General features: G+C 43.4%; 1 protein-coding gene across 2 annotated transcripts; it reads left to right on the top strand.

Annotated features, from left to right (window-relative positions):
- The first annotated feature begins 1698 nt into the window (after positions 1–1698).
- Positions 1699–8574, top strand: LOC101826201 (phospholipase A2-like). Of its 2 annotated transcripts, none has more exons than XM_005079032.2 (4): positions 1699–1886; positions 6110–6266; positions 7027–7154; positions 8375–8574. In XM_005079032.2, exons 1-4 carry the CDS (start codon positions 1853–1855, stop codon positions 8479–8481), a joined length of 426 nt encoding a protein of 141 aa, XP_005079089.1. In that variant the 5' UTR covers positions 1699–1852; the 3' UTR covers positions 8482–8574. The 2 variants fall into 2 exon arrangements, with proteins under 2 accessions (XP_005079089.1, XP_040587595.1); XM_040731661.1 differs by having other exon boundaries at positions 1706–1886; positions 6107–6266.
- Positions 8575–12868: the final 4294 nt, after the last annotated feature.

Genomic DNA, 12868 nt, shown 5'->3' with positions numbered 1-12868 from the left:
ATTCCAGGGCAGGCTCCAAATCTACAGAGAAACCCTGTCTCAACAAACAAACAAACAAACAAAACTGCAAAAGTTGTACTCAAAATGCTTCTTGGTGCACTCATCATAAGAAGTTGGATATCAGAAGCGAAACTGGAGTGACAGTAAATGACGAGAAGGCAGGATTATATCCCGGTAGGCTTCCAGGTTTCTCTGTGCCTAAAGACACACCACAGGGTAATTGTCACACTAAAGTGTGCAGAGCCTGTATTTTGCAACAAAGAAAACAGAACATTTCCTCATCTCAATCACAGAATCCTATAGGTAAATCCTATAGGTAAATCCAGGTTAATCTCTGGTTTTCTGGTCAACCAGATTCAGGAATAAAATGTCTCATTAGCTAGTTTAAGGCTACATGGCTCTCAGTCTCTCTTTTCCTTTAGTAAAAATCTTCATAGTCCTCTGCATTTACCCCCTAAACCTCAGCCCCATCCATGTCCCAAAGCTCAGGCCTTGCTCCCCTCCCCAAAACAGACCTGGTGAGCAACAGGTGCAGCTAGAGCCCCCCGAGGTGCATTTCTGGAAGTCTCTGTTAGTGTCTGTCCAGAGTCCCACTGCAGGTAGAGGGCTCTTGAGTGTGAAGAAAACAAACTCAACTAACCCTTCCATGGTTTTTATCCTGGGAAGAGGTGAGAAGTGGGGAACAGGAGGTGCTGGGGTGCTAAGGGACAGGATACATGAGATGTGGCCAAACACAGAGGCAACAGGGTGTTGGAACAGCAGACATTGTTCAACAGTCACTATGTGGTTGCTGAGACTTGAACTCTGTTCTTTTGGAAGAGCAGAAAGTGATGTTAAGAGCTGAGCCGTCTCTCCAGCCCCTGTAATGGTTGATTGTCAGCTTCACATACTGGGGCTGGAGAGCCTTGGCTGAAGGATTGCCTGCATCACACTGGCCTGTGGTCACAGCTGCTGGGCATTTGCTTTCTTTCTTTCCTTTCTATTTTTTTGTTTCTGGAGAAAGGGTTTCTTTGTGTCTCTGTCTATTAAAACTCAGATGTTCACTGGTTGACATGAAGGTAGTCCTTCACCTCCACCACCCTGCGTCTTTCCAAATTTTTAAATGGAGTTTGTAGTGTAGTAAGATGCAGCCTATGATCAAGTCTATTGACCTGAGTTTGATTTCTGGAATCCATTTAAAGGTAGAAGGGGAGAACTGACTCCACAGATTTGTCCTCTGACATCCACATGTGAACACATGCTCTCTCTCTCTCTCTCTCTTTCTCTCTCTCTCTCTCTCTCTCTCTCTCTATCTCTCTCTCTCTCTCTCTCACACACACACACACACACACACATGTGCACTATCTGGCTCTCCCCTCACACTATTTAATTAGTTAATTAACATTCGAATTTGCAATTGTATCTACCTCAAAGACTGTCTGGTCTTGGGATAGACTTAGCGCTTATTTTGTACAGTTAACATGGAGGATTGTTAGGGACAGCTATTCCTGCCTGTGATTGCTCTTCAGTATCACCATCCCTCAGTCCCAACCCCAGGAGCAATGTCTATGTCTTCTTGTAACCTCAGAGCCTCCACGGGGGGAGGGACTTGGCACTTTGTCAGTCACTGCACTTGAGCTGCTGTGGGTGTTGAGCCAGCCCTTTTCCTTTGCCTCTGTGACAGCACTGATTCAGGCTCTGCCACCATCTACAGTAGCTCTGCCAGCTGGAACTGTCTGTGAGTGTGGACACATTCTACTTATGTGCTATACACACACAGCAGTCACAGGCCCCGTGTGCTGACTGGACACTGTCAGAGCACAGCTACAGGACTATAAAGAGAGCAGTCACTCGAGTCCTCCCCTCACTCAAGATGAAACTCCTTCTGCTGGTCACTCTGATCACAGGTAGGACCCTTGATCCCTCTGAGTGTCCCACTATTTCCCTTGTCTTCAGTGCACAGCCTACCTCCCCACCCTCCACCCCCGCTTATACCTGAGGTTCTAGTTTGTAGTTCCATTTGTGGTCTAATAGCCTCTGGGTTGGGGTTCCCTCCTAAGTCCTTGTCCTCAACAGCTGGTACCATTGTCCTCTAGTATGAACTCAGAGGACTCCTTAGGAAGTCCACTACATTCACCTGCACAAGCCAAGAAAGCCATGTCACCTTTGCCTTATTGTCCTGATTCCATTTTGCAGGGCCTAATTTGCCCCAGCAATTAAAATTTTCTCATCCTTTAAAAAATATTGACCTTTATTTCATGTGTATGAGTGCTTTGCATGCATGTGTGTCTGTGAACTGTGTGTGAGCAGTGACCACAGAGGACACAAGAGGAGTCTGATCCTACAGAACAGAGGTCACAGACAAGTGTGAGCAGTCATACAGGTGCTGGAAACCAGCCTGGGTCCTACACAGCTCAGCAAGTGTTCCCGACTCCAGGGCCATCTCTCCAGACCTTGTTGTTTTAACATGACCTTATTATGTGGTTCTGGATTTCCTCCAATTCAATATTATTGCCTAGACTTGGAACCTTCCTACCTCTACCTTCCAAGTGTTATGATGACATACATGCCTGTCTTGTTTCTGCAATTCATTTTTCTTTTTCTTTTCTTGGGACAGGGTTTTTCTGTGTAGCGGTGGCTGCCCTAGCACTCTATGGACCAGGCTGGTTTGAAGTCAGATATCTACCTGCCTCTGCCTCTAGAGTGCTGAGATCACACACTGTGTGATCCATTGTACATGGCTTCTCCTTCATTTTAATGGCAACCAAGTATCCCTCTGCAGATTGCATCCTGGCTTATTTACCTGCTCCTCAGCTGATAAACAGTTTATGTCAAATACAGATGTTATGCATGATGAACTGACCATTAGTCTGTATATGAGCCTTGTGTGGCCATACAACAGATTCCTCCTAATTTTTCCAGTGTAAAAACATTAAGATCGTGTTGGCTGCTTCTCTGGCTCAAGGTCTCAGCTAGACCTGTGATGAATCCCACTGCTGGCTCTGGCTAGGGTTTCACCTAGGCTTGAGTAGGAGTGGGGTAGTGTAGTCAGAAGTTCCCTGTCCTGACCTCCTGGTCCCACATAAACACATAGAGGGTTATATGACTTATAAATGCTTAACCAATAGCTAAGGCTTATTATTAACTATCTCTTACATTTATGTTAGCCAATATTCCTTATTTAATATCTGCCACAAGGCAGTCCCTTTATTAGCATCGAACATTCATCTACTGCTCCTTCTGCATCTGGCTGGCAACTCCTGACTCTGCCTTTCTCATTCACATCATCCTCCATTTGGTTACCCCACCTAAACTCTCTACCTGGCTACTGGTCAATCAGCGTTTTATTAAACCAATTCTAATGACAAATCTTTACAGTATACAAGAGGATAATTCCTCAGCATTTGCCCCTTTTTATCTTATTAAAATGGAAGATTTAAACTTCAACATTGTAAGATTATATATAACAAAAATTAAGTAAGAATTACAGTAATAATATCCAGTTTATTTGCGTTGGATTGGCAAAATTAGAGAGCGTACTTTGTTATCTGTTTCATCTTTGTAAGCCCAAAGTTTTGGACCTAATTTATCTTTTCTCATAACTAAAGAAAACTGTAACTATAACTATATAGACTTCAAATCCATCAAAGATCCCAGAAGGGTGAAATGTTACAGAGACTTCAAGCTGCCTAGACAGTGACCCTAGGTTCTGCTGTAACACTGGGACATCCAACTTTGACCTGTAGACCTAGCACATATGACAGACTTCTGAGAAGCAGGAATTTAGAAGGACTGTCCTACCTTACTTTGGCAAAGTTCAGCAGTCACTTTCTTTTGTGTCCAATTTGGACAGCATAGTGTCAGCAGTCCAGGCAAGGACATTTTCTTGCCCACTGGGTAACTTTTGTCACAAAGGAAGTGAAGTTCATATTGAATTTCTTTGATGCCCATCATCTTCTCTGAAGTAGATTGGTGTTGCCAGGAGCAGACGTGTCTCATTGTCATAAAAACTTATGCTATTGAGACATCTTTAATGCCATATTCTGTAGATCTCTGGAGTGTTTAAGGTGACCTGCCTGTCTAAAACGTATCTGCATACTCTGGATGCAGAACTCAGAGGAAACTGCAACAGAGGCTCTCTAAATTGCTGGTTCATCTGGGCCATCCTTTCCCATTGGAGATTTTTCAGGGCTTCTTCCTCGATCAATTCTGATTTTTCTTAATCCAGACCAAATCCACAGCCTCTCATTTCCTGTGGAAATAAAAGCAGTACCCCTTTCCCAAAGTAAAATCTCTTGACTTAAATTTTGAAGTCAAGATAATTTTGAAATACATGGGTTGAGTTAATCTAGCAGCTTTAATAATCAAATGTCTCTCAGTAGTTATCATTTGTTCACTAGTAGCCAAAAATTAAATACAAAACAATAGAATATATTATCTTTGTGTATTTTCCATCTCTTCAAGGCTTATTGCATTTTTTATTACTCTAGTTCTTTTTAAGACTTTTTCTACATTTTTCATCTTTTTCCCAAAACATACATATTTTTTGAACACACTGTTGCCAATTTACAGGGTTTTGTTTTAGACTGAATCTACCTTTACTACATATCCCTTACTTTTTCTACCCACATGAGTCTTGAAACTACCTAGCAGGATGGTTAGGACCAAAGTGGAAGCTTGGGCAGCTGGCTCCAACACATTCCTGGTTCCTTGACAGGTTAGTCTTGTGGTGAAGGTACTTTTAACACCATCTCTGGGAGCTTTGTTTACCATGCCAACTCTGGGATGTTTTTGGATCCACACCACCAGCAAGTGGTATATCATCCACTGCTCACACTGACTGTAGGACATCTTAAAAGAGCCACCAGTTTTTGCTAATACCACTGAGACAGGATGCCATCTCTTAAAGGAACCATATCTCTGCTTACTGCCAGCAAACACAGCCCACCCAAGAAAATGCAGATACTATGAAGCCCTGATTCACTCCGTTTTTGTGTGTCTAGAACACTTTTAAAAGCTTTGTCAGGCTATGTGATAATTTCAGTCACATATTGGAATGCCATATGTAGTCAGAAGTTTCCTGCCCAACTGGCCAATCCCAAATGAACACAAAGAGGCTTATATGGATTATAAATGCTTGTCCAATAGCTCAGGCTTATTACTTGCTAGCTCTTACATTTTAAGTTAACTGATATGTCTTATTCATGCTCAGCCACATGGGGGCAGCTTTAATAGCCTAACACGTTCATCTCCTGCTTTGTCTACATCTGGCTGGTGACTCCTGACTTCATCCTTCATCCCATCATCTTTAGTTAGGTCACCCTGCCTATACTTCCTGTCTGGACTGGACAATAAGCACTTTATTAGACCAATTTGAGTGATAAATATTTACAGAGGAAAAGAGGATTATTTCACACCAGGGCAGCTTTCAAAGTCAAGAGATAGTTGGATTGTTGGGTTATTGAACTAAGAGATCAGTTTTTCTCTGGCTGCTGACAGGAGAATGTTCTAAGCTCCTCAACACAGGGACCACAGGGCAGCTCACAGTGTGGCAGCTGTCTGTCCTGACAGTGAGAAATGAGAAGGCAAGCAAGGCAAAAGGCAATGTCTATAGATAGAACTTAATCTTGGAGAGTCAGATGAGCTTGATACAGTGGTGTTCATTTACAATCCTACCACTCAGGAGGCTGAGGCCAAGGGTTGCTACAGAGTTAGAAGCTAGCCTGGGCTTCAGGGCAACTCTCTGTCTCAAATGGTTAGACACCTACCTGCTCAAACCTAATGACTTGATTTTGGTCACCAAGACCTACATAGTGGATGGAGAAAACAAACTCCCTAAAGTTGATGTCTTGTGAACATGTGTATGGTAAACACACACACACACACACACACACACACACACACACACACACACACACACACGCGCGCGCGCGCACGTGCGGGCATACACACTCACACACACTCTCACACATACACACACATACACACACTCACACACACACACACCTCTATTCACTGCTCATCTGATACAACAGTAGGTAGGAGTCCAGGAGGAAGCCAGCAGGCAGGCATCAGACCCCCAGTAAAGCCAAGTGGGACTGATGGAGTGTGCTGTGCATTCTTGCAGCAGGTGCTACTGCACAGAGCATCAGCCCTCGGGCTGTGTGGCAGTTTGGCAATGTGTTCCAGTGCAACATCCCTTTGATTCAACGCTTCATGGAGTACAATTTCTATTGCTGGTACTGTCTCTTTGATGGCTGGAACCACCCGATGGAAGACATAGACAGGTGAGTGATCCATCTGGTGGGAGACTGCAGTGTCTGGGTTTGGGTGGGGACAGGACAGGAAACACGCATATTTACTAAACATCCTATTTTGTCTTATCTATTATTTTTTCTGTTTCCAGACAGTGGTTATCTACATACCCCTAGTTGTTCTGGAACTCTCTCTAGAGACCATGCAGGATTAGAACTTGAAGGTCTTCCAGCTGAGGTTGAAGGTGTGCATCACCAGCCCCACAATGTATTTTCCCATCTTGTCATGTAAAGAAATCAGTCCCAGAGGACCCTGTATCCAGTCGTCCCTGAAAGCAGAATGAGTGAGATACAGAGAGTGGGCATTGCTGGTCTCAGGCACCAGACAAGGGTGTGACCAACCTTCACAGCCACCATCGAAGTATCAGCCTTGTCTTTAAGAAACTTTCACAACTTCAGAATACATAATTTCACTATATTCAGTCAGGCTTAATAAAAATGCACTTTTTTGGAGATAGAGTTTCACTGGTATATCCCTGGCTGATCACTAACTCAGAAATCCATTTGCCTCTGCCTCCCAAGTACTGACTGGGATTAATGTCATACATGACAATACTCCACAGGAGTTCCTTTCAATAAATGTGTACTGATAGAAAGCACAGATTCTCAGCTCTCGTAACTATTTCTTCTGGAACATTGTGATTAAGTTATCCTCACATGTTTGCGAAAGATGGCAGGTGAGAACTGACCTCCTGTGGGTCCATGGTCCTCCCTCAGCTGTTCCTCTCTCCAGGTGCTGCAGGGCTCGCGCCAACTGCTATGCTCAGGGCAATAACATGAAAAACTGTAACTTCCGCTTAGGCGACCTGTACACGACCTCCTATTCATACTCGTGTTCTGGAGCTGTGGTCACATGTAATGGTAGGTTTACCCTGGGGACCTCTGGGTTCTGCTTGCCCTCAGGAGATTTGGAAGGGGCAGGGACTTAACAAGGACAGTCACCATTTAGCAGTCATTCCCTAAGTCCCATTGGACATAACAATTCCCTTATCAGGTAGATACTAAAATATAGATAAGATCCCTGATGAGGAAGATGAGGAAGGAAGGTTAGCCACTTGTCCAAGGTCACCCAGCTTAGAAGTGATGGCATTTGGTTCTGGAATACAGAACTACATCATTCCAAAGCATTTTAAAATCACTTAAAGATTATATGTATTTCTGGGTGAGGCATGCATATCTGAGAAAAAAGTGTAGGAGGCTAGTCTGTCCCTTTACCATGTGAGTCCTGGGAAATGCAACAGAGGTTCAAACTTGGTAGCAAGGGTCTTTATTCCCTGAGACATCTTGCCTACCCAAAGCCTCTCCTATTAACCATTATGTTTACTGATTCTGTGTTTACTAAACTACTGGAAGCTGCCTCATTAGCTATAAGCCAAACACTGGACTAAACATATATGCAGGGCAAGATTTATCATTCCCATTTTACAGGTGAGGATTCAGAGAGCTGGGAATAAAGCCCACTTGCTAGAGTGCACAGAGCCCTGGGTTCCACCTCCAGAACCCATGCATTGAGTGTGGCAGTGCACACCTGCCATCCCAGCATTTGGGAGGTGGAGCCAGGAGGATTGTCTTAAAGCATATGTTTTTAGACGTGACAGTTGATATTTGTCTTTTTCTGGGTTTTAGGTTTAAATATACATGTATATTTTTATGTATAGGAATGAGTTCTGTCTTCTCCAGACACTCTCTACCATGTTTATTGGCTGGGTCTCTCACTAAACAGGACACTCATCTTTAACTAGCCTGACTGACTGACAAATATGGGGATCTGTGCTCCCCACGAACTCAAGTTCGGTTGCCCCAAACACACCTTCCTTTTTACATAAGCTCTGGACATCCTAGTTCAGGCCCTCATGTTTTTATGACAATCACTTTACCCATGTTGTCATCTCCCCAGCCTGACAATAACTAATTTTTATTGTAAGTGTGTTCCAGCAATTTGGGCAACCCCATGTACTTTTGTGTGCTTTGTCTCTCAACTCTGAGTCCGCACAGGTGGGAGGCTCACTGGTGCCTTTTGTTACAAATCATAGGGAGCAGGCGATGGGCTTCACTCAACTTCCTTTCTTGTTTCTCTGCAGAAGAAAACGATGCCTGTGCGGCCTTCATCTGCAACTGTGACCGCCAGGCCGCCATCTGCTTCTCCAACACTACCTATAGCAAGGACTTCAGTGGAGATTACTGTTAGACTTGTCACCTCAGTTACTGCCTACACCACTCCAGCCTGCCTGGTTGTGTTCACTACACACTGTGCCCTGTAATAAAGCACCTATTGAAAGAACTGGGGTTTGGTGATTGTATTCTCTGTCTACAGAACGTAAGTAACTCTTCAGGAGCATCATTCAGTCTATCATTGGAAGGTGAAGATTAATGGGAAAGAATTTGCCATTAGGGGAGCACTTTTAAAAGTGCCTTTCCTACCAGGCAGGGGAGCCATGCCTTTCATACCAGAACCCTGGGATAGAGAAGAAGATGCAGAGGCAGGCAGGTATCTTGAGTTCAAGACAACCCTGATCTAAAAATCCAGTTCCAGCACAGCCAGGTAGAAAGGCAGGTAGAAGGAGATAGAAGAGAGAAAGATGGGCACTAAAGTCAACATTGTGTCCCTAAACGTGCTGGAATCCTGAGTGGTACTGGGGCCCACCTTCAATTCCAGCACTCTGGACTCAGAGATAGGTGGATATCTGTGAGTTCCCAGCCAGGTCTAAACATGCCCCACAAGATAACTGTCCCGCTAAAGTTCACAGCAGCAACTTTTTGCAACAAAGAGAATCATCTTCCCTTTCTTTCTCTATCACGGGACCTGACAGGTGAAGCCAGGTTAATCTATGGTTCTCTGGTCACCCTGATTTAGGAATAAGATGTCTCACTGTCTAGTTAAAGGCTAAGTGGTTCCCGGTCTCCCTTTTCCTTTAGTGAACAGCTGCCCGGTCCTGTCTTTCTGCCACCACCCCAGCCCCACCTGTATGCCAAACCCCAGGCCTCATCTCTCCCAAGGACAGGCCTGTTGAGTAATAGATACACTCCAGTCCCAAGCACGAGCACAGTGACCATCTACAGTAGATCTGACAGTTGGAACTGTCTGTGAGGGTTTTCTTCACCTTCTTCTATACATATTATTCTTAGGTTTTGTTTTTTCACGGTGTCCCATATTGCCTGGATATTTTGTGTTTGAGATTTGTTGGACTTAAGATTTTTTTTTGATCGATGAATCTATTTCCCCTAGTGTATCTTTATTTTTTATCATTTTTATTTTAATTTTAAATAGCTTGTTTTACATGTCAATCCCAGTTCCCTCTCCCTCCCCTCTTCCCACACTCCCCTTCCCCCCCCCCCCTATTGCCAAATCCTTCCACATAGGGGATATCTAGAGTCTGTCATTTTACTCTTGGTAGGGTCAAGGCACTTCCCTAAGAGTCCAGGCTGAGAGAGCATCTCTCTTTGTGCTATAGGCACATGAAGACAGTTTGTATACCAGGGATAGACACTGATCCACAGCTCAGGGCCCCATAGGTTGCCCAGGCCTTCTCACTGACACTCACATTTGGGGGGTCCAGATCAGTCCCATGCTGGCCTCCCCACTGTCGCTCTGGGGTCCAAGAGCTCTCCCCTGTTCACATCAGCTGTGTATCTAGTGTATCTTTAATACCTAAGATTCTCTATTCCATCTGTTATGCTTGCATCTGTAATACCTGACCATTTGCCCAGATTTTCTATTTCCAGCATTCCTTCAGACTGTGTTTTTTTTATTGTCTCTATTTCAGCTTCCAACCCTTGCACTGTTTGAATTGTTTCTTGTAATTTTTTTGCTTTGTCTTTTCCTCTCTTTCTTGCATTTGTTGGATTTTTTGGTTTGTCTTTTCTTCCATTTCTTGCATTTTTTGCTTTGTTTTTTCTTTCATTTCTTGCTTTTTTTTTGCAATTTTTAGTTTGTCTTTTCTTTCATGCCTTTAAGGGATTTATATCTTCTTTGAGGGCCTCTATCATTTTCATGAAGTTGTTTTTAAGGTCTTTTTCATCTGATTCTTCTGCAATGGGCTGTTCAAATCTTGCGGGTGTAGATTCTCTAGTTTCTGGTGGTAGACACAGGCCCCATGCAACTGTCAGAGTACAGCTACAGGAATATAGAGAGAAGTCACTTGAGTCCTCCCCTCACTCAAGATGAAACTCCTTCTGCTGGTCGCTCTACTCACCGGCAGGACCTTTATCCCCTCTGAGTGTCCCATAATTTCCCTTGTCTTCAGTGCATAGCATCCAGTGGTCACACATGAAGTTCCAGTTTGGAGTTCCCATTGGCATGTAATGACCTCTTGGTTGGGGTTCCCTGCTCACCCCATGTCCACAACAGCTGGTATCTTTAGCCTCTAGGTCTGACCTGAGATGATTCCTTAGAAATGTCCACTATATTCATCTGCTCAAGGAAAAACAGACCCTTTCCCTTTGCCATATTGCCCTAACCTTAAGGTGCCCTGGCAATTTGAATTTTTTTCTTACTTAAAAAAATCCACCGCCCCTCCCCCCGTCTGCCCTCTGCTTGAAAATTGTTGGGTCTGATCCGAGTGGACTCTCCCCGGCAGGACAGACCACCCAGAGTCTGGCCACATTTCAGTCTTGGCCCCGTCTCTGCCCTCCACCCTCTGATTGAGTGAGGAGAACACCAGGAGGGGCCAGACCAGAGTTGGGGACACTGAAGTCTTGGCCCACCTATGCCACCTGGAGACTAGAGAAGAGGGAGAGACCCCACCTGCACTCACTTGAAGAAGGGTTGAGAAGACGACAGTATAAGAACACACTCAACAACAGAAAGACCAATATGACACCACCAGAGTCTAGGGACTCCACACCAGCAAGACCTGAACATCCCAACACAGATGAAGCAGAAGAGAAGGACCTTAAAACTGATGTGTTCTTGGTTTCGATTTGCCATTATTATTATTATTATTATTTATTTTTTTTTGGCTTTTCGAGACAGGGTTTCTCTGTATTGTTTTGGAGCCTGTCCTAGAACTTGCTCGGTAAACCAGGCTGGCCTTGAACTCACAGGGATCCGCCTGCCTCTGCCTCCTGAGTGCTGAGATTAAAGGCGTGTGCCACCAACACCCGGCCTCAATTTGCCAGTATTTTATTGAGTATTTTTGCATCAATGTTCATAGGGAGATTGGTCTGTAATTCCCTATCTTGGTTGTGTCTTTGTGTGGTTTGGCTACTAATGTAATTGTGGCCTTGTAAAAAGAATTTGGCAGTAATCCTTCTGCTTCTATTGTGTGGAACAATTTGGAGAGTATTGGTAATAACTCTTCCTTGAATTTTTGGTAGAATTCCACACTGAAACCATCTGGCCCTAGACTTTTCTTGGTTGGAAGACTTTTTATGGCTGCTTCTATTTCTTTAGGGGATATAGATCTGTTTAAATAGTTTATTTCTTCTTGATTTAATTTTGGTAAGTGATATCTATCCAGAAAATCATCCATTTCCTTCAGATTCTCCAATTTAGTGGAGTACAGATTTTCAAAGTATGACCTGATGATTCTTTGGATTTCCCCAGTGTCTGTTGTTATGTCCCCTTTTTCATTTCTGATTTTGTTAATTAGCATGTTCTCTCTCTGTCTTTTGGTTAGGTTTGATAAAGGTTTGTCTATCTTGTTGATTTTCTCAAAGAACCAACTCTTTGTTTCATTGATTCTTTGTATTGTTTTCTTTATTTCTACTTTATTGATTTCAGCTCTCAATCTGATTATTTCCTGGCGTCACTCCTTGGGTGAGTTTGCTTCTTTGTGTTCTAGAGCTTTCAGGTGTGCTGTTAATTCTCTAGTGTGGCAATTCTCCAGTTTCTTCATGTGGGCACTTAGTGCTATGAAGTTTCCTCTTAGAACTGCTTTCAAAGTATCCCAAAGGTTTGGGTATGTTGTGCCTCCGTTTTCATTGAATTTTAGGAAGTCTTTAATTTCTTTCTTTATTTCTTCCTTTACCAGGGGTGATGCAATTGAGAATTGTTCAATTTCCATGAGTTTGTGAGGTTTCTGCAATTTGTGTTGACGTTGAATTCTAATTTTAAGTCGTGCTGGTCCAAAAGGATACAGGGGATTATTCCAATTTTTTTTGTATCTGTTGAGGTTTGCTTTACTGCCAAGTATGTGGTTGATTTTAGAGACGGTTCCATGTGGTGCTGACAAGAAGGTAAATTATTTTTTGTTTGGGTGGATAAATTCTGTTAGTTCCATTGTTTCTTTGTTAAGTTTCTGTCTGGTGGACCTGTCCTGTGGTGAGAGTGGGGTGTTGACGTCTCCCACTATAAGTGTATGGGGTTTAATGTGTGATTTGAGTTGTAGTGATGTTTCTTTTATGAACGTGGGTGCCTTTATATTTGGGGCATATGTGTTCAGAATTGAGACTTCTTCCTGATGGATTTTTCCTATCATGAATATGAAATGACCTTTTTCATCTTTTTTGATTAATTTTAGTTTGAAGTCTATTTTGTTAGATATTAGGATAACTACACCCACTTGCTTCTTAACTCCGTTTGATTGGAAAGTCTTTTCCCAACCCTTAACCTTGAGGTAGCGTCTGTCTTTGAA

This window comes from Mesocricetus auratus, unplaced genomic scaffold (assembly GCF_017639785.1).
Source record: "Mesocricetus auratus isolate SY011 unplaced genomic scaffold, BCM_Maur_2.0 Super-Scaffold_100025, whole genome shotgun sequence".
Classification (NCBI taxonomy): Eukaryota; Metazoa; Chordata; class Mammalia; order Rodentia; family Cricetidae; genus Mesocricetus; species Mesocricetus auratus.
Note: the sequence above shows the minus strand (reverse complement) of the source record. Positions and strands in the feature narration are given on the sequence as shown.